Source organism: Mustelus asterias, chromosome 23 (assembly GCF_964213995.1).
Source record: "Mustelus asterias chromosome 23, sMusAst1.hap1.1, whole genome shotgun sequence".
NCBI lineage: Eukaryota > Metazoa > Chordata > Chondrichthyes > Carcharhiniformes > Triakidae > Mustelus > Mustelus asterias.
The window spans coordinates 39,655,168-39,677,204 of NC_135823.1; the positions used below are offsets into that span (position 1 = coordinate 39,655,168).

Here is a 22,037-nt window from a genome sequence, read left to right on the forward strand (position 1 = left end):
CCGGTGTATTTAATGGAAGCTTTCTGACTGAGCCCCCTGCTCAGCTGCCCCTACCCTTTGCACTAGCCGGGCCAACGCTCAAGGCTTTGCTACATGAATGTCAAGTGTCATGAACGCGAACGCGAACGCGCACCCTGGAGGAGGCGGCGGCCAGTCTTATGACGTCATGCCGCAGCGTGCGTCGGCGCCTCCTGCGTGCCGAGCTGGCGCGTTCACGGAAGGTGTGCACACATTGATGATGTCATTAGAAGCAGCGTTCAATCAGCAGCGCGGGGGGGAGAAGGAACCGCAGAGTGAAGAGTAAAATGGCGTCGGTGGTGTAGGCAGGTAAAGGGGGAGAAAAGTGATTAATGTGCTTCTCTTGAGCTATTTTTCAATAACTCTGCGAAATGTGGATAGTTAAAATCTCATATTTCAACGTTTAGTTATGTTTTGTGGCTCCCAGAAAATAATCACTTTTAGACTCATGCTGCAGCTTTATCAAATGCATTTCTCAGATCACACGATGTACTGAGGACTGATCGTTAGTTTGATACACAGTAGTGTGATATGGCACTCTTGTATACATTTCCAAGAATTTATAAATCTTATTGGAATAATACAACACTATTAGAGTTTGATAGCTATGATGTGATGAAACATAATGTCAGAAAAACATTGTTGATTTCTAATTTATCTCCCCCATGTTTTGTTTTCCCCTTGTGCCCATAAGGTTTCCAACTGGTTGGTTGTAATCCTGGGTTTTCATTGCATCACTTCCTGCCCAACATGTCCATCCTTGATTTCTGTTAGTAACCTGATATTCTTGTGGTTCCTTAACCCACACTGCTGCCATTGGTCACTTGTAAATCCAAATGATGCTTTCCCCTTCCCTACTATTGGTCACCTAATATCTGTCCTCATGGTATGCTGCCCCACCCTGACACATTCCATTGGTGACTTGACATAGACGCATAGAATGATTGTAGCACAAGATGCCATTCAGTCGGGGTGGCACAGTGGTTAGCACCGCTGCCTCACAGCACCAAGGGCCTGGGTTCAATTCCGGCTTTGGGTGACTGTGGAGACACTCATGTCTGTGTGGGGGTCCTCTGGTTTCCTCCCACACTCCAAAGATGTGCATGGTAGTTGGATTGGTCATGCTAAATTGCCCCTTAGTGTCAGGGGGATTAGCAGGGTAAATGCATGGGGTTACGGGGATGGGACCTCAGTGGGATTGTTAGTGGTGCAAGCTCGATGGGCTGAATGGCCTCCTTCTGCACTCTAGGGACTCTGTCTTTTCTGTGCCAGCTCTCAGCAACTCACCTAGTCCCACTTGGAGACATAGAGGTTTACAGCATGGAAACAGGCCCTTTGGTCCAACTTGTCCATGCTGCCCAGTTTTTACTACTAAGCTAGTCCCAATTGCCCACATTTGGTCCATGTTCCTCTATACCCTTCTTACTCATGTAACTGTCTAAATGCCTTTTGAAAAAAACAAAATTGTATCAGGCTCTACTACTGCCTCTGGCAGTTTGTTCCAGACACTCACCCACCCTCTGAGTGAAACAGTTGCCCCTCTGGAGCCTTTTGTATCTCTCCCCTCTCACCTAAGCCTTCTAGTTTTAGACTCCCCTACCTTTTGGGAAATGATGTTGACTATCTATCTTATCAATGGCCATCTATAAGCCTCCTACGCTCCAGGGAAAAACCCTTATCCTGCCATTTTCTCCTAACCATGCACTTTTTTTTGTTGAAGTAATTATCCAACTCCCTTTCAAAAACTTGGTTGACTGTTTCTCCATGGCATGCTCAGGGAGGCATTCTAGATCCTGGCTACTTTCTGCACAAAAATGTTTTTTTCTCATGTCATTGTTGCTTCTTTTGCCGAACATCAATCGGTTTTCTCTGGTTCTTGACACTCCCATACTTTTGTCCAGACCTCTGTCAAATCTCATCTTAACCTTTTCTCTGAGGAGAACAGCTCATCATCTCCAATCTGACCACAGAACTGCACATACGAATTAAGAACAAGAGTAGGCTATTTGATCATGACTGATCTGATTGTGACCTCAATGCCACTACCCTGCCTAAACATGATACTTTTTGATAAGAACATAAGAATTAGGAGAGTAGGCCATCTGGCCCCTTGAGCCTGCTCCGCCATTCAATAAGATCACGGCTGATCTTTTCGTGGACTGGGCTCCATTTACCTGCCCACTCACCATAGCCCTTAATTCCTTTACTGTTCAAAGATTTATCTATTCTTGCCTTAAAAACATTCAACGAGGTAGCCTCAACTGCTTCACTGGGCAGGAAATTCCACAGATTCACAACCCTTTGTGTGAAGAAGTTCCTCCTCAATTCAGTCCTAAATCTGCTCCCCCTTACTTTGAGGCCATGCCCCCTAGTTCTAGTTTCACCTGCCACTGGAAACAACTTCCCTGCTTCTATCTTTCTATTCCCTTCATTATCTTATGTTTTTATCAGATCTCCCCTCATTCTTCTGAATTCCAATGAGTATAGCCCCAGTCTACTCAGTCTCTCCTCATAAGCCAACCCTCTCAACTCCGGAATCAACCTAGTGAATCTCCTCTGCAACCCCTCCAGTGCCAATATATCCTTTCTCAAGTAAGGAAACCAAAACTGTACACAGTATTCCAGGTGTGGCCTCACCAGCACCTTATACAGCTGCAACATAACTTCGCTGTTTTTAAACTCCATCCCTCTAGCAATGAAGGAAAACATTCCATTTGCCTTCTTAATTACCTGCTGCACCTGCAAACCAACTCTTTGTGATTCTTGCACATGGACACCAGGTCCCTCTGTATAGCAGCATGCTGCAATTTTTTACCATTTAAATAATAGTCCATTTTGCTGTTATTCCTACCAAAGTGGATGACCTCACATTTACCAACATTGTACTCCATCTGCCAGACCCTCGCCCACTCACTTAGACTATCTATATCCCTTTGCAGACTTTCAGGGTCTTCTGCACACTTTGCTCTGCCACTCATCTTTAGTGTCATCTGCGAACTTTGACACACTACACTTGGTCCCCAACTCCAAATCATCTATGTAAATCGTAAACAATTGCAGTCCCAACACTGATCCCTGAGGCACACCACTAATCACTGATCGCCAACCAGAAAAACACCCATTTATCCCCAGTCTTTGCTTTCTGTTAGTTAACTAATCCTCTATCCAAGCTAATACATTACCCGTAACATTATGCACCTTTATCTTATGTAGCAGTCTTTGGTGCGGCACCTTGTCAAATGCCTTCTGGAAATCCAGGTACACCACATCCACAGGTTCCCCATTGTCCACTGCGCATGTAATGTTCTCAAAGAATTCCACCAAATTAGTCAAACATGACCTGCTCTTCATGAACCCATGCTGTGTCTTATCAATGGGACAATTTATATCCAGATATCTCGCAATTTCTTCCTTGATTATAGATTCAAGTATTTTCCCTACTACAGAAGTTAAGCTAACCGGCATATAGTTACCCGGCTTTTTTAAACAGTGGCGTCACATTTGCTGTTTTCCAATCTGCGGGATCCACCCCAGAGTCCAGTGAATTTTGGTAAATTACCACTAGTGGATTTGCTATTTCCCCCGCCATCTCTTTTAGTACCCTGGCATGCATTCCATCAGGGCCAGGAGATTTGTCCCATTAGCTTGCCTAACACTACCTCTTCCGTGACAATAGTTTTTAGGTCCTCACCTGCCATAGCCTTCCTGTCATCAATTTTTGGCATGTTATTTGTGTCTTCCACTGTGAAGACCGACACAAAATACCTGTTCAATGCCTCAGCCATTTTCTCATTTCCAGTTATTACATCTCCCTTCTCATCCTCTAAAGGACCAATGTTTACTTTAGCCATTCTTTTCGTTTTATATATTTGTAGAAACTTTTGCTATCTGTTTTTATATTCTGAGCTAGTTTACTCTCATAATCCATCTTACTTTTCTTTGTAGCTTTTTTTCGTGGCTTTCTATTGACCTTTAAAGATTTCCCTTGTTAGTTAAAAATCTAACTACCTCTGGTTAAATATTCAATGACCCTGCCTCAACCACTCTCTGAGGAGAGAAAGTTCCACAGACTCATGACCCTCAGAGAGAAAGAAATGTCTCCTCATCTCCTTTGTAAATGGGAGATCCCTTATTTTTAACCTGTACCCCCTAGTCTCTCCCACAAGGGGGAAACCCAATTTCTGCATCCACCCTGTCAAGCCCCCTCAGTATCTTGTATGTTTCAATAAGATCGCCTCTCATTTTTCTGAACTCCGGTAGATACAGGCCCAACGTGTAAACCTTTCCTCATAAGGTAACCCCTCATCCCAAGGATCAATCGAGTTAACCTTCTCTGAACTGCTAATGCAATTATATTCTTTCTCAAGTGAGGAGACCAAAACTACATGTCACTCCAGATGTGGTTTCGCCAATGCTCTGCACAACTGTAGCAAAATATCCTTAAATTTTATATTCCATTCTCCTTGCAATAAATGAGAGCCTTCCTAATCACTGGCTGTATCTGCATCCTAGCTTCTTTGTGATTCATTATCAGGACACCTACTCTCTATATTTCTGGAGTGCTTCAATCTCCAACTCAGAAAGACCTAGTCTTTGCTTCCTGTTAGCTAACCAATCCTCTGTCCATGCTGGTATATCGCCCCTGTGCCATGAGCTCTTACTTTGTTTCGTAAACTTTGATTTAGCACCTTGTCAAATGCCTTCTGGAAATCCTAAGTATAGCACACACAGGTTTCCATTTATCCAGGTCGCTTGTTACTTCCTCAAATAACTCTTTTTTTAAAAAAAAAGTCAAACACAAGTGCTCAGCGAAATCCTTTAAAAAATAGTTCCTTATCCCTGAAACCATTCTTGTGAATCTCCTCTGTACCCTCTCAAATGTCTTGACATCCTTCCTAAAGTATGGTACCAGTTAATGGCCATGTAACGACCTCTTTGCTGCCGCTGTTATTTTACCAGCGTGGGGGTGGTACAGTTCTTGAAGCCAGGACACCAAGCTATGTTGGGTGGAAGCATCCACCTCTATGAGGTCCTATCAGAATATTTTGTGTTTCATTAAGGTCACCTTGGCGCTAACCCGCCCTCGCCATTCAGGGGCTTGGCGCTAACCCGCCCTCGCCATTCAGGGGCTTGGCGCTAACCCGCCCTCGCCATTCAGGGGCTTGGCGCTAACCCGCCCTCGCCATTCAGGGGCTTGGCGCTAACCCGCCCTCGCCATTCAGGGGCTTGGCGCTAACCCGCCCTCGCCATTCAGGGGCTTGGTGCTAAGCCTGCCCTTGCCATTCCGGGGCTTGGCGCTAAGCCTGCCCTTGCCATTCAGGGGCTTGGCGCTAAGTCTGTCCACAAAACTTACCTCTTGCTGCCCTGAAACCAGGTGGTAAAAGGAAGGCAAAATCTATTCTAGATTAGGGGATTAAAAGAGTCAAGTTGAGTGGAATAAAGATCTTCGTAGTATCAACAAAATCAAGAAAAGCACCAAAGGATAGAGTGATTGTCAGAGAGAAAATTTTATTAGTTAGGGTGGGGGGGAGATAAAGATATTGTACATAGTGTGGGACTTTTACCTCCCACCCCAAGTCAAATTGTGTGATTAGAAAGCCCAACAACACGTGGGCATACTGGATCAATTACAGTATGAATTTTGTACAGGAATGTAAGTGTCAGAAGAAATAAAATATTTGAATAAGAATACTATTCAGCTTAAAAGATGTGATTGCTAATGACTATTTTATATTTATGGTTCCTAGTTTTGGGTCCCAGAAGCAGAAGCATCTTCTCTACAGCCACCCTATCAAACAAACCCTTTCATAATCCTAGACACTATCAGGATATCCCTTAAGCTTTTTTCTGGAGAAAACAAATCCAACATTTTCAATCTTTCCTAATGAATATGAACCATTCAGTTCTGGGTTGCTAATTTGTTTGGAGATAGAAGAGAGAGAATAGGGATGAAGAGAGCATACACTAATTGATAAATGTGCCCAGCTTTGTTCCCCTCCCTGGGATCTATATTGCAACCTCAGCTTTTCACCATATATGTATATATATTGATGACTTGGATGAAGGATTAGTAGAATAAATCCAAATTTGCAAATAATACTAAGCTGGAAGGGACACTAAACTGGGAGAGACAGTAACCAGTGTTGCGGTCTGGACAGTTAACTTTAATGCCTCTAAACCACAAGGCAGAAGCGCATAACTCAGAATTCAAGCTCCTGATTGCTTTGCAGTGACCCTGACTGGAAAATACTATGTGGGAACCCTGCAAAGACACGAGCAAGCTCAGCTGTGATGCTCTCTGTGGTTGACTAACCCTCTGCCACTTTCTGTAGTCACACACAATGATTTGGGTCAGTACCACTCAGGGATTTATATGCCAGCTAGGGTCTGCCCTTGTGAGAAGAAAGGGAAAATTTGACAAAAGAAACTGTTTCTGTTGAAATGGTGTAGTGTATGACTGGCACTGAGCTCTGGTCTATAGTATAAGCTTGTCAGGAACACTTAAACTTCAAATTATACCATGTTCCTTAATTCATCTCCATCTCTTTACCCAATGTAAGATTCATTTATCACAGTTTTCGAAAGTACAAATGGGCAGCAGTTTTTAAAAATGTTATCACTTCTAAACTATGTCCAGAAACTCCTTTATGCATGAGCTAATTGGATTTGCTGTGCCTAATTGTGACAGCTGGTTAATATTCACCAAACAGCCAGAAACAGCCGCCCAGGGACGAATTAGCTGCAAATGAAATATAAACAAACAGATGCTGTCACTTAAAAAATCAATTCATCTCAGAAAAACGAGTACTTAAATCTTATTTCCAGATTCTTTCAACATGCACGTTTGCTGCAGCTCTTAATAAGATTTAAAAAATAATGACAATGCACTTTTAAAATCTGTGCTGATTTATTTAAAGTGGAATTTGAAAATTATCGTGTGGAAAGAGACAGAATAGGTTTTTGCTATTTTATATCCCACACTTTATTAATTTATGAACATTATGTTTCTGGAAAGAGAATCTTAATGGAATGGAAAGTGGTTTATAGGTCCTGGCAGTTTCTGCATTCCAGAGGACAGGGAGATGGGAGGCCTTAAAGGAGGAGATAGTGAGATTACAGGGCAGATATGTTCCCGTAAAGGGTGGGACCAGAGAACACTGGATGTCAAGGGATGTAAAGGGCAGGATTTACAAAAAAGAGAAGCTTTTTGCCAATACCAAGAGCTCAATATCATAGAGTCCCTAAAGAAGTATGAAAAGTGTGTGTTGCGAGGGGGACTTAAAGAGGACCTTGGGAAAACTAAGAGATTGCATGAAAAACCTTTGATGGGTAAAATAAAGGAAAATCCAAAGGGGTTTTTTAAATATATAAAGAGCAAGAGAATAATTAGGGAAAAAGTAGGGCCAATTAGGAACCATATAGGTAATCTGTGTGTGGACCCGGAAGAAGTGGGTACAGTCCTCAATGAATACTTTTGCGTCGGTCTTCACAGTGGAAGAGTTCGACATGGGTGTAGACATCAGGGTGGAGGACTGTGAAATATTATAGGAAATTAATGTTGAGAAGAGGTACTAGCAGGTTTAGCTGCCTTTAAAAGTGGATAAATTCTCAGGCCCGGATGAGATGTATCCCAGTCTGCTGAGGGAGGCAAGGAAGGAGATATTGGGGTACTGGCAATAATTTCCAAGTCTTTGGCCATAAGTGAGTTGCAAGCGGACTGAATGATTGATAACATTGCCCCATTATTAAAAAAGGGAGGTCGGGATAGACCAGGAAATTATAGTCCAGTCAGTCTAATCTTGCTGGTGGCAAAATTACAAGAAATAATTCTGAAGGACATAATATATCTGTACTTGGGCAGATATGGATTAATCAGGGATAGTCAGCATGGATTTGTTAATGGCCAATTGTGTTTGACAAATATAATCACATTTTTTGAGGAAGTAACCAAGTGTTGATGAGGGTAATACATTTGCTGTGGTCTATTTGGACTTTAGCAAGGCTTTTGATAAGGTTCCTTATGGTAGACTGGTCAAGAAAGTAAGCGCCCATGAGCTCCAAGGGTAAAGTGAGACATTGGATCCAAAATTGGCTGAGAAGCAGGAGGATGATGGTAGAGGGATGTTTCTGTGACTGGAAGTCTGTTTCCAGTGGGGTTCTGCAGGGCTTGGTGCTAGGGACTTTGCCACTTGTGGTGTACATTCATGATTTGAACTAAATGTAGGAGGTATGATCAAGGTGTTCACAGATTGGTATGGTGGTAAATAGTGAGAAGGATTGGTGTAGACTGCAAGAAGATATCAATGGACTGGTCAGGTGGACAGATCTGTGGCAAATGGAATTCAACCTGGAAAAGTGTGAGGTTATGCACTTGGGGAGGGCTAATTAGGCAAAAGGTCACACTATGAATGGTAGGACCCTGGAAAGTACTGAAGATCAGAGGGACTTTGGAGTGCATATCCACAGATCCCTGGAAGTGTTAGGGCAAGTAGGTAAGGTGGTTAAGAAGGCATTTGGGATACTTGACTTTATTAGCTGAGGCATTGAATACAAGATCAGGGAGGTCACGCTGGAACTGTATAAAACATTGGTTAGGCCACAAATGGGAGTACTGCGTGCAGTTCTGGTCACGACATTATAGGAAAGATGTGATTGCACTGGAGAAGGTGCGTAAGAGATTTAATGGGCTGGAGGATCTGAGCTACGAGGAAAGATTGAATAGATTGGGGCTGTTTTCCTTGGAGCAGCAAAGATTGAGAGGGGACCTGATAGAGGTGCATAAGATAATGGGGGGTGTAGATAGGGTGGACAGGAAGACACTTTTCCATTAGTCAAGGGGTGAATAACCAGGGGGCATAGATTTAAGGTAAGAGGTAGAAGGCTAAGTGGGGAGTTGAGTAACTTTTTCATTCAGAGGGTGGTGAGAGTGCAGAATTCACTGCCTGAAAGGGTGGTTGAGCCAGAAACTCGCGTAACATTTAAGAAATATTTAAATATTTGCTTGTGCTGCCAAAACTTCCAGGGCTGCGGGTCAAGCACTGGAAAATGGGATTCGTCCAGTTATACCTTTGTTGACTGGTGGGGACCCGATAGGCCAAATGGCCTTCTGTGCTGTAAGTTCTATGAATCTACATGCCTGAGATACAGCCCTTCAGACAAGTCATTGAAACTGAAGCCTTTTTTGATGGCCCTTAAAGAACCTATGTCACTGACTCATGAACAGCTTCTTCCCTGCTGCCATTAGACTTTTGAATGGACCTACCTCGTATTAAGTTGATCTTTCTCTATGCCCTAGCTATGACTGCAACACTACATTCTGCACTCCTTCCTTCTCTATGTATGGTATGCTTTGTCTATATAACGCGCAAGAAACAATACTTTTCACTGTATACTAATGCATATGACAAAAAATCAAATCAAAAACTAGTTCCCTACGTCACTGGTGCATTAATGTCCTTAAGGAAGGAAATCTTTTGACAATACCCAGCCTGACCCAAATATTACTCCAGCCCACACCAAATGATTGGCTCTAGATTATGTGCTCAAATCCTGTGAGTATTCCCAACTGAGCCATATGTTATACATGTCTGCTCTCATGCCCACATGTCTGTCCTTGGCATGTTGCAGTGTTCCAGTGAAGTCCAACTCAGACTGGAGGAACAGCACCTGATCTCCCAATTAGGCATTTTACAGCTTTCTGGACTGAACATTGAATTCAACAACTTCAGAGCATGAACTCTTTCCTCTGCTCCATCTCTATTTACCTTAAAGGCAAAATGCCATGGATGCTGGAATCTGAAACAAAAACAGAAAATGCTGGAGAAACTCAGCAGGTCTGACAGCATCTGTGGAGAGAGAATAGAGCCAACGTTTCGAGTATGGATGACCCTTTGTCCTGATGTGGAGATGCCGGCGTTGGACTGGGGTGAACACAGTAAGAAGTCTCACAACACCAGGTTAAAGTCCAACAGGTTTATTTGGTAGCAAATACCATAAGCTTTCGGAGCGCTGCTCCTTCGTCAGATGGAGTCCACTCCATCTGACGAAGGAGCAGCGCTCCGAAAGCTTATGGTATTTGCTACCAAATAAACCTGTTGGACTTTAACCTGGTGTTGAGAGACTTCTTACTGTGTTCACCCTTTGTCCATCCAGACTTAATGTTGGCTCTATTCTCTCTCCACAGCTGCTGAGATTTTCTGCTTTTGTTTCAGATTCCATCCTCTGCAGTAATTTGCTTTTACCATGCCTTACTGACTTGAAGCAAATTTTGACTCATGAGAGACAAGTTACCTTGCATAAAATTACTTGGTTTGCCTTTTAAAAAGAACCATTCCTTTTAAAATGAAGCCATTGTGGAATCTGTGTGATTGCCCCATACTTCCTGATGCTCGGAGCATTCTGTCTTTGGATAGTGCCATTTCAAACTGTAATTATTGAGCTTAATCACAAGGAGATTCTGGAAAGTAGGCTGTTTGTTGCTGGCAGTCTTACCTTCATTCCACTGGGACAGCATAGAGTTGATTTTATAAACCTTATTGATCAGAAACAGGAGTTTTAAAGAAGAGTGAAACTAAGATGTACAAATTAGAAGGTTGTATGTTTAGTCCTTGGTCTATGCTTGGTTACCTGATCTTAACTGAGTGACACTGCAGAGGAAGGTTGGGGCATTTGACTTCAGTGTTTGCGGGCTCACAAGGAGATCATCAGCTAGGATTCCCACTCTCTGGTGCTGAGTAATCTCTTGGATAGTTCTTATTGGATGAGATTAGGACGAATACAGTTCTGAGACTATGGCCCATTATTGAACATTTAATTATTTATTAGTCATGCTGCTTGATAGCACAGTTGAGGAATAACACTTATTTCTTTTCTGGTGATTAAGAGTAAACTCAAAAGAGTTGGATTTGACCTGCTTTTTCTGGACAGGACACATCTGGACAATTTTTCATTTCGTCAAGTAAATGCCAAAGTTGTGATGACTGGAACTGCTTGGCTGGGGCCCAGCTGGCTCTGGAACACAAGAATTCAACACTAGCCAGATGTTGTTGGAGCCTATAGTCTTTGCTATATCCACTGTATTTGCTGTTTCTTGCTGTCATATCGAATTGGCTAAAGGCTAACATCTGTGGAGCTGAGGAGGTCGCCTAGATGAATCATTCACTTGGCACCGCTGGCTTGAAGTGGGTTGTAAACCTTTCACTGTTGTATTTTGCACTCACCAGCTGAAATCTCCCATTATTGAAGAGAGGGATGTTCAAGGAACAACCACCTCCCCTTATTTGTTTAATTGTCAACTGGATATGCAGGACTTCAGAGCTTTGATCTGATCTGTTAGTTGTGGGGTCACTTTGCTCTGTCCAATCTTGCTGCTTCCACTGTTTAGTGTGCATGTAGTCCTGTGTTGTCGCTTCACCAAGTTTGCACCTTATTTTTAGGTATACCTGGTGGTACTATTGGCATGATCTTCTACACTTATTGAGGCAGAATTAGTCCTCGAGCTTAATGATGATGGTGAATTGAGGGATGTGCTGAGCCGTCAGTTAACAGATTGTGGTGGATTACAGTTCTGCTACTCATGGCTCATGAATACCCAGTTTTGAGCTGAACATAATGGGAGTAGACTATTATTCAATATGATCATGGCTGGTCTACCCCGACTCAACTTTTCAATCCATTCCTCAAAAGCCCCAGAATTTTCCTGAGGACCAACATCTGTCTGTTTCAGCCTTAAATATACCCAACAATGGAACATCCATAACAATCTGCTTTAGACAATCCCTAAGATTCACAACCCTCTGAGTGAAGAAATGTCTCCTCGTATCAGTCCTAAATGGCCAGCCCCTTATCCAGAGACTTTATCCCTGAGTCTTAGACTCTCCAGCACGGGGAAATAGCCTCTCAACATCTATCCTGCCAGCCCTGTTAAAATTTACTGGGCAGAACTTTCCCATCCTGCCCACCACGGGAATCGTGGCAGGCAGGGGAGAGGACCATGTAAAGATCTGTTGACCTTGGATGGGATTTTCTGGTCTTGGGGTGGGAGTGGCTAGAAAATCCTGCTCAATATGTTTCAATGAGATCACCTCTCAGTCTCTTAAACTCCAGAGAGTATAGGCCTTTCATTTTAGGACAACCTTTCTATCCTAGAAACAAATCACAGTGATCCTTTGCTGTACTGCACCCAATGCAAGTATATCCTTCCTTAGATGTGAAGACCAAAACTCTTCACAGTACAGCAGATGTGGTCTCACAAAAGCCCAATACAATTGTAGCAAGACTTCCTTCTTATTATACTCCATTCCTCTTGCAATAAAAGTCAACATGCCATTTCCGTTATTTGCCTCGCCTGCATGTTAACTTTCTGTGTTTGTTGTACGCGTGCACACAAATCTTTCTGAACATCAATATTCAGGCGTTTCATTCCCTTTAAAAAATATTTTGTTGCTAGTTAAGTTCTGAATCAATCCACTAAGCATGCTGGTAGTGCAATACAACATGATGGAGGATGTCCACAGTGTGAAGATGGCAGTTTGTCTCCATATGGATTGTGTGGTGGACACTTCTTTAAAACAAACTCATGGGTAAATGCATCTGTGGTGGGTAGATTAATGAGGACAAGCTCAAGTAATGCCATATTTCTTTCTCTAAGGGATAGATAAGTTTTTTTTGTGACAATCTGGTATTTCATGGTCAAATGGCTGAGACCAGCTTTTTATGCTGGAGTTATCTAAATTGAATTTAAACTCCTTAGCTGCTGTGAACTCATGTCACTGGATGATTTGTCAAGGTCTTTGTATTAGTCCAGAGGATGGATCCCCTGTCCTGCATAGTTTGAGCTGTGCAGACCAGAAATAGCCCTGGTTTAATTCCTGCTCTTACAAATTTTACTTGCCTCAATCTGAGTGCTCCTTTGAACATCTGGATTGGGCAGAGAGGAAATCAGCTAAGCCTATTGCTTCAGATCGTTAACCCCATGAATCCTGCTCGAAAGTGCACGTATGTAGATGACTGGTAAGGACAGAATTGGATCCAGTTGTGATTTCCCCCCCCCACCTCAAGAGTTGAAATGCTATCCACCTTTAGAGGTCACTTGGGAAACATAATACTGGCAGGCACCCCTAGAATCAATCAGTTCCTTCACTAAATGCTAGCAGTGGACCAGGAAACAAAATAAGATCCTGGCCGGGCAAGTGCACTGCTATTTACCAGATGGTGATGGAATGGTTTTGTTTTTCACAGTGACTTAATCCTGGCACTTTTGGCGCAGTGACTCTAACAGTCCTGAGTGACAAAAGTGTCAGGGATTGAGAGAGGCAGGTACAGTCCCAACTTCTGACCAATACACCACACTGCTCATTTAAGCTGCAGTACTACTTTAAATATCTGTCTCTTTCTTGACATCCTGAATGTTTAATTTTAACAAAGTGCTGTTTGATTAAACAATTGCAAACTTGAGCATGTTGCAAGTTTCAGAATAAATGAAGACCTCAAATGAAGAGAAGGTCAAACGTATTAGAATAAACCAGGAGCATACGGATAAGGACATCTGTTTATGCTACATTGCTGTTGTAAGTGTCATGCAACGTAGACAAACAAATGTAGAGATTAACAATCCATTCACAAAAAGGAATAGGTACAAGAAGTTCCCAGCTCACTTGACAGTTTTGTGTTATTTATTTGGTGGATTTTGTGCCAGTTACGTGCTAGTTCTTTAGCAGCCCTGTGTCAGCTAGAAACATACAAGTTAGGTTCACTGTGATACAAAGTCATTCTTGTTTTCACCAGCCCCATCTGCAGTCTTGAAAAAACACCTCCACAGGCACCAGGTGAGAAGGCTTCATTCAGCTGTGGCTCAGTTAGTAGCACTCTTGCTGGTGAGTCAGATGGTTGGTGTACGAGCATTCCTATATAGGCTGACTCTCCAGTGCAATATGAAGGGAGAGTTGCACCGTCAGAGATGCAGTCTTTCAATGTTTCAAAGTGTTGCTGGGGAGTTATCCCTTGTGTGCCAATATTTATCCCTCAACATCACAAAAACAGATTATCTGATCATTATTACATTGTTGTTTGTGAGAGCTTGCTGCATGCAAATTGGCTGCTGTGTTTCCTTTATTATAATAGTGACAAAAGCACTGCATTGGCAATAAATTACTTTGAAACATCCTGAGATCGTGAAAGACACTATATAAAATGTAAGTCTGTTCTTTTTCCATTTTCCACATTAGCTGTGCTTGTGCCCCCAGGGCGATTGCAGGGCTGTGCTGAGTTGCCAGCAGTTGCATTCTAAATTCAGGCACACTCGGCGATGAGTTGAGACAGACCCTAACTAACTTTCACACAGGCCTAATATAATTAAAAGACTACCTGCTGATGCTGGCGCAGTGTCTACATGTGTGGGGCTGTGCAGAGAGACCTTGTTCCCTAGTTGCACATTATTACCCTTGTAATCATTCCATTAACTTTTCAGAATCCAGTTTTATGATGTGTAGTTAGGTAATATGTTGCTTAATAGAGGGAATTTGCTGAATTGCTTCATGATCCTAATTGCTGTAAAGGGAGCTGATGCCTCCATTACTGCTGTGTCTGTGTTGTTATAGCCACAGAAAATGTGGGGGCAGATGTTACTGCAGGGTGCTATCTCTATATCACATTAAAAATGGGGAGGACCAGCCATCTCTCACCTCTTGCCCTGAATGCTTCTGTTTGGTGAAATCAGAATTTCAAATGATGCCTTGCTCTTTTCTAAAGTGCATGAGCATTACTGAGCACAAAAATCAAAGCTGATGCTCTAGTGCAATACTGAGGGAGTGTTGCAATGTCAGAGATGTCTTTTGTATGTTTTTGTTTATTCATAGGATGTGATCATCTCATTTGTTGCTTATCGCTAATTGTCCTTGAGAAGTTGGTGATAAGCTCCTTTCTTCAACCTCTGCAGTCCATATGGACTCACAATGCTGTTAGGGAGAGATTTCCAAGAGTTTGACCTAGTGACTGAAGGAAAGGTGATATAGTTCCAGGTCAGGATGCTGTATGTCTTGGCTGAATACTTGAGAGTTGGTAGTGTTCCCATATGCCTGCTGTCCTTTAGTTCTGGGTGGCGAGATCATCGGTTTGGAAGCTGCTTTCAATGGAGGCTTGGTGAGTTGCTGTAGTGCAAGTTATAAATGGTACACACTGCAATCAGTGTGGCAGTTATTATTTAAGATGATGGATTGGGGGGTGCTGATCAAGCGGGCTGCTTTGTCCTGGATGGAACTGAGCTTCTTGAGAGTTGTTGGAACTGAACTCATCCAGGTAAGTGGAGAGTATTCCTGACTTGTGCTTGGTAGATGGTGGACAGGCTTTGGGAATGAGTTACTTGCCACAGAATTCTCAGCTTCTGATCTCTTATAGTCATAGTATTTATATGGCTGGTCCACGTAAGTTTCTGTCAAAAATGAGTAACAGAATGTTGATGTTGGGAGATTCAGTGATGGCAATGCCATTGAATGTCAAGGAGTGCTGATTTGATCCTCTCCTGTTGGAGTTGATCATTGCCTGGCATTTGCATGCCACTAATGTTAATTATTGCTTATCACCCCAAGACTGCATGTTGTTGTCCAGTTCTTACCCATGGAGGAACAAACAGCCATGGCTTCTGAGGGGGTGCTGGAATGGTACTGGAGACTGCTGCTGTAGTGAACATCACATTTCTGTCCTCATGTCGGAGAGAAAGTCATTGATTAAGAGCCTTGGAGCAATGTCCTGGAGTTGCAATAATTGGCTTCCAGTAACCATGACTATCTTCCTTTGTGCTAGATATGACTCAGACCAGTGGCAGGTTTTACCCCTGATTCCAATTTTATTAAGGCTCCTTGATGTTGTACTTAGTTGCAGCCTTGATGTCAAACAAAGTCATTCACATCTCATCTCTGGAATTCAGGTTGTAACAGTGTCTACCCTTCAAAAGTACTTGATTGGCTTTAAAGTGCTTTGGGACGTCCTGAGGTTCTGGAAAGTGCTATATAAATGCAAATCTTTCTGCTACTGTCCTACCCTCATTACAATACAAGAACTGAAAGATAGCAGTCATCATCAAGGGAAGCCCTTGGTGCTTCATTTGTCCCTCAAACCCAGAGTATCTAATGCTACAACATCCCTACCATCAGCCTTCCCACCATTAGCTAATGGCATAGGCTGGGCAGTGAACATGGCATATCTCTGCTGTGTGGCTCAGTTGTTTGCAAGTTGGCACATCTACCAGCTGAAGGAGCTGCAACTTCTGTTACTTCAGCTTGCTAGAATTAATAGCTGTCCTTCTGAGCAGCATAAGTGGACAGAGGATGAGGCAGGCTCAGCTGCAAAAAAAACTCTTAAAATCTTCCTCTGAGTCATTTAGTATGTCGCATTGCAGGAGATAGTTCAAATACATGCCCTTCTAACAGGCTGGTGTATAATGTAATCAAATTAATTTTGAACGTCCATCAACTGAATTGGTGCAGATTGGCATGTCAGCAATATTATTACTGTCACCAATGGGTCACAGCTTGCAGGTCAATCTCTATCCATTAGAGAGAAATCAACGTGCTCCTACTCTCAACTCTGAACGCAGCTGCCAACATCAGCTTGTTGGTGCAGAGAGAGGGAAAACTGGCTGTAACTTGAGAAAAGACATTGAAAAAAAAGGGTAGAAATGGGATTATTTCTGTTCCTGGATCCTAGTTTCCCCTCCTAAAACAGAGCAGGTTAGCAATCCTATCAAGGAAACCTCCGGTTTGAAATGTTGTTAGTTAGCTGAGTAACATTGAATGTTCTGTAAAGGGAAGCTCTTTACAACACATGGTATCAACAATTAATCCTTATGTATTAATAGTTAATGTGAGGCTGCATCAAAGGATGAACGAATGCTTTAACAAGAGATACTCTGAAGAATGACCATGTGAATAAGGTACCAGTGTCTTAGGCAGTGGGACACTAGCAAAAGTGTCTTGAGGAGAGAAATTAAAATTGCACAACTTGAGAAGAGAGTAAGAGCAATTTGTTTTGTTTGAAATTGGATAATTGTCTGTAGCTTCCATAACTCACATTTCATTGTATTCTGTCTATTTTATTCAAACAGTAATTGCAAATTTTTTTCTGGTTTGTTTAGGACCATCTCTGTAGTGAATGTCCAGTGAGCCAGTGAAGATCATGACAAGTCTACAAACACTGATCTCATCATAGTTACTGAATGTGAAAAAACCCAAGCACGAGTCCCTTAAACAATTGGATCTTTTTTTGTAGTTTGAAACTGAGATGTGTTGCAATCAACTCCTAATATGACAACAATAGGACTATTTTCTTACTGAATTTGCAGATTAAGAGAAACTCCTTAACAGATGTCTTGTCTTTGGGATGAGGTACTGGCAGTACTCCCACCCAGGTTAGAAGATTTAAGATTGGAGTTCAGCAGAACAGTGGATAAAAGCCTTGTTTTCTTATTAAGACAAATAGTGGAGTTATTGTATGAAGGCCAGGACATAGTCAAGTGTCTGCAGCTCAGTCAGACTATTATAGACTTCTCCTGGGAGAAGCTCAACATTGGAACTTGGAGAGAGGTAGGGAAGGAGTGGAGACGAGTCTATTCTCATGGCTGCCTTTTTAAAGCTGTCTGTTTGTGCAAGGAAAAAACAGCAGTTAGAGAAGCGATTGAAACTTGTGACATGGGATTGTTGATGGGGGCGACCATATTGGATAACATTCTCATCAGACTGGTCAAAGTTCTGCAGAATCACAAAACCACTATGAAGAGGCCTTTAGAAGATGCTGCATCTCATCAGGAACCAAGCAGAAAGGTAGTGTTTTTATTATTATTGGACCAGCTTTCTGTCCGTTTTATGTTGAAATAACTTGGGTCTGGGGGCATTTGTAGGGAGAGAAAACAGTTAATGTGTCGACCCTTCATCAGAACTGAAAGAGGGAAAATGTGTTGTTTAATATACCGCATCTGTTCAATTTGGTCAGTTTTATTCCCAATTCAATCCTACAGGGATGGGACCTGGAATGGGTGGTGTATTGGGATAAGAATAGACTAATGGGAACTAAAGCTGCTGTGCATGATGATCATAAGGGAAATGAGCTTGGAAAAATTTCAAACCGGTTTCTCGCAACACAAATCTAAGACACAATTCGATACTAATTGGTTATAAAGTGACGAGAGAAGTGAAATAACTGGTGATATGGGAAATGGAAATGTGAAACTGCCGAGTTGCTGCATGAGTTAACTTAAAAATTAATTTACCTCTGCTTCATTGACTAATTTGGTGGAATTCTTTGAGAACATTACATGTGCAGTGGACAGTGGGGAACCTGTGGATGTGGTGTATTTGGATTTACAGAAGGCATTTGACAAGGTGCTGCTCCATAAGATAAAGGTGCATGATGTTACGGGTAATGTATTAGCATGGATAGCGGATTGGTTAACTAACAAAGCAAAGAGTGGGGGTAAATGGGTGTTCCTCTGGTTGGCAATCAGTGACTAGTGGTGTGCCTCAGGGATCAGTGTTGGGACAGCAATTGTTTACGATTTACAGAGATGATTTGGAGTTGGGGACCAAGTGTAATGTGTCAAAGTTCACAGATGACACTAAGATGAGTGGCAGTGCAAAATGTGCAGAGGATGCTGAAAGTCTGCAAAGGGATATAGATAGTCCAAGTGAGTGGGCAAGGGTCTGGCAGATGGAGTTCAATGTTGGTAAATGTGAGGTCATCCATTTTGGTAGGAATAACAGCAAAATTGATTATTATTTAATTGGTAAAAAAATTGCAGCATGTTGCTGTGCAGAGGGACCTGGGTGTCCTTGTGCAAGAAACAGAAGGAGTTGGTTTGCAGGTGCAGCAGGTAATTAAGAAGGCAAATGGAATTTTGTCCTTCATTGCTAGAGAAATGGAGTTTAAAAACAGCGAAATTATGTTGCAGCTGCATAAGGTGCTGGTGAGGCCACACCTGGAGTACTGTATACAGTTTTGGTCTCCTTATTGGCACTGGAGGGGGTGCAGAGAGATTCACTAGGTTGATTCCGGAGTTGAGAGGGTTGGCTCGTATGGAGGGACTGAGTAGACTGGAGCTATACTCATTGGAATTCAGAAGAATGAGGAGGGATCTTATAGAAACATATAAGATTATGAAGAGAGTAGATAAGATGTTTCCAGTGGCAGGTGAGACTAGAACTAGGGGGCATGGCCTCAAAATAAGGGGAAGCAGATCTAGGACTGAGGTGAGGAGGAACTTCTTCACCCAAATGGTTGTGAATCTGTGAAATTCCCTGCCCAGTGAAGCAGTTGAGGCTACCTCATTGAATGCTTTTAAGGCAAGGATAGATAGATTTTTGAACAGTAAAGAAATTAAAGGTTATGGTGAGCTGGCTGGTAAGTGGAGCTGAGTCCACAAAAAGAACAGCCGTGATACTGAATGGCGGCGTAACACGATGGGCCAGATGGCCTACTCCTGCCCCTAGTTCTTATGTTCATGATGTTTCCTTGTCTTTAGACCATGTATTATTGTTCAGTGTAATTGGAGGGTGAGGGGGATGTGGGGAGGTGGATGATTGCAGCTTCACACGTGTACAAGTATACAGTAAGAGGATAGGAAAGAGGAGTTTTACAACTATGAATAATTTAATAGTGAAAAGAACAGAAATAGATATCAGTTCACATGATTGCCAGAGTCTAGAATGTCCAAATCCAGAGGCGGTTCCCTCTGAAGTTCCAGTTCAGGCGAGTTCCTGACTGAAGGCAGAAGTGCAGAATTCTTCTAAAGATGATGGTAATACATTGAGATGAGGTTGATATTCAGAGACTTGGCCTGCTTGGCAGGTAGTGGCCAGTGACTTCCAGATAAACAAGCTTTGAGGAGGGCTTATTGCAGGCTGCTTGGTCAGCCCGGAGTCCTGCTTGCAGTTGGATGTTTGCAGGCTGGAGTTAAATCAGCAGACTGCTCTGCTTCTGAGTTCTCAACTGTATGTGGAGATTTCAAAATCGTCACTCAAGTCATGTGACCTCCTTCCACAGTGAGTTCAGTAAGGGATATTTATCCGGAGCCTGGATCTGGCTTTTGTGGGGTGGCTTATAATGTTCTAGCCATTAGCCTCTGAAAGAGTCATTATCCATATTAGTTACCCTGTTCCGGGTAGCTATTGGCTTGGTATAACCTTGGATTCTGCTTGCGAGCTATGCCAATAAAGATGCAAATAGCATCACATTTCCTTTCAACACTTCCTTTTTGAAATTGACCTTGACACTCCCAGATATGAAAGCCCATGAGCAACATATCAGGACATGTCTCCTTTGCAATCATATAATGCTTTAAAGGTCACTGTACAATTCCAGACACAGTTGACTTGTGACAGCCATCTTTTGGTTCAGCAAAGTTCATTTCAAATTTGTTTTACATGGTGTAATGATGCTGTGCTATTTTGATATATTTATGTGATATACTTTAAGAGGCAGTGTTTTGTTACAAGAGTCGATTTGTCTCATAAACATGCAGCAGATGCTAAGAATACGGGCTAATAATTGATTTTACCTAGGAATGTGTTACTTTCTAGAGCTAATGAACCTTTTGTTTATTTAAGTTCTCCTGGGATTTTAGACTAGATTGATTGACAGAGTCATGTGGTTAATGGGAGGAACTAAGCTTGCAGGGAAGAGAGTTTCCGTTTCCTTTTAAAATACGGAGTTGTTGCCTGAGCTGCCTGAAGAAAGCAGTGTCTTTCTCTCTCTCTTCAGAGGCATTCTGAAAGCTCCAAAGCCTGTAACCTAAGAAAAAGCAAGCATGCCTGTCTTTTACTAACTAATTTTAGAAAGAGGTTTGAGTCTATAAGAGAAATATTGCTTGATTGGAACTTGTAGTGATTGGTTAGCAGTTAAGAATTGTAACTTGTTCAATTATTAAAGGTTAAGCTAATTAATTTGTTTTGATTAAATTGTGTTGTTAAATAAAGTTTGTTTTGATAAAAGCTTCCCAGTGGGTCAGTAGAATCGTGGTTTGAGTGAAACATCTTATCTTCGTACTAATGCCAAAATAGAAAGTTGTTGGGGTCTTGGCTGGCTTCATAATATACCTTGGGGTTTCTGATCTGGTACCCTAACAATAGTTTAAAATTTTTTTCATGTCCTGGGACACGTCACTCCCATTTCATGTACTCCCAGATTGTGTGGCTGCGACCAGAAAATCACAGGGAGAAACAACCATGTCAGATGCCCTGCTACTGTAAATGGGCGACTCAGGTTCCTGGTGGTGTTCCCCTAATCCCAGTTGGACAGGCTAGGCTTGTATCTTATGGAGTTTAGAAGAGTGAGAGACAACTTGATTGAAACATACAAGATTCTGTGGGGACTTGACAGGGTGGGTGTGGAAAGTACGTTTTCCCCTTGTGGGAGAATCAAGAACTAGGGGTCATGGTTTAAATGGTCGTCCATTTAAGACAGAAATCAGGAGAAATTGTTTTCTGAGGGTTGAGAGTCTTTGGGACTCTGTTCCTCAAAAGCTGTGGAGGCAGAGTCTTTGAATATTTCTAAGGCAGAGGTAGATAGATTTTGATAAAGGGGGTGAAAGGTTATCGAGGTAGGCAGAATGTGGAGTTGAAGTTAAATCAGAGCAGCCATGATCTTATTGGGCATAGCAGGCTTGAAGGACCGAGTGGCCGACTCCTGCTCCTAATTTGTATGTAACCAACAGCAAGAGCTCAAGCTAGTGAGAAACAGTACCTGCGAGATAGGAGTGTAAGGAATGTTGTATGTTTGGAAGGTACATGTGATTTTGGACCATTGGTTTGCAAAGCTCTAACAGAGAGGAGCAATCATCAGAGAGTTCAGGAACATAGGAGCAGGAGTAGGCCATTCAGTCCGACAAGTCTGCCCCACCATTCAGTACGATCACGACTGATCATCCACTTCATCCTCATATCCCTTTACCTCAGTGATATTTAGAAATCTGTCAAGTCTTACTTTAAATGTGTTCAATGACTGATTTTCCACAGCCTGCTCATCTCATGTCTGAA

General features: G+C 42.4%; 1 protein-coding gene across 2 annotated transcripts in view; it reads left to right on the forward strand.

Moving 5' to 3' along the window:
- The first annotated feature begins 227 nt into the window (after window positions 1-227).
- Window positions 228-22,037, forward strand: part of kdm8 (lysine (K)-specific demethylase 8) — a 36,941-nt gene continuing 15,131 nt past the window's right edge. Inside the window, exons 1-2 of one of the 2 annotated variants that reach the window (XM_078240376.1) lie at window positions 228-327; window positions 17,147-17,831. In XM_078240376.1, coding sequence (XP_078096502.1) covers window positions 17,376-17,831 — 456 coding nt within the window. In that variant the 5' untranslated portion in view covers window positions 228-327; window positions 17,147-17,375. The remainder of the gene's footprint in view (window positions 328-17,146; window positions 17,832-22,037) is intronic. The other variant, XM_078240374.1, reaches the window with a different exon arrangement.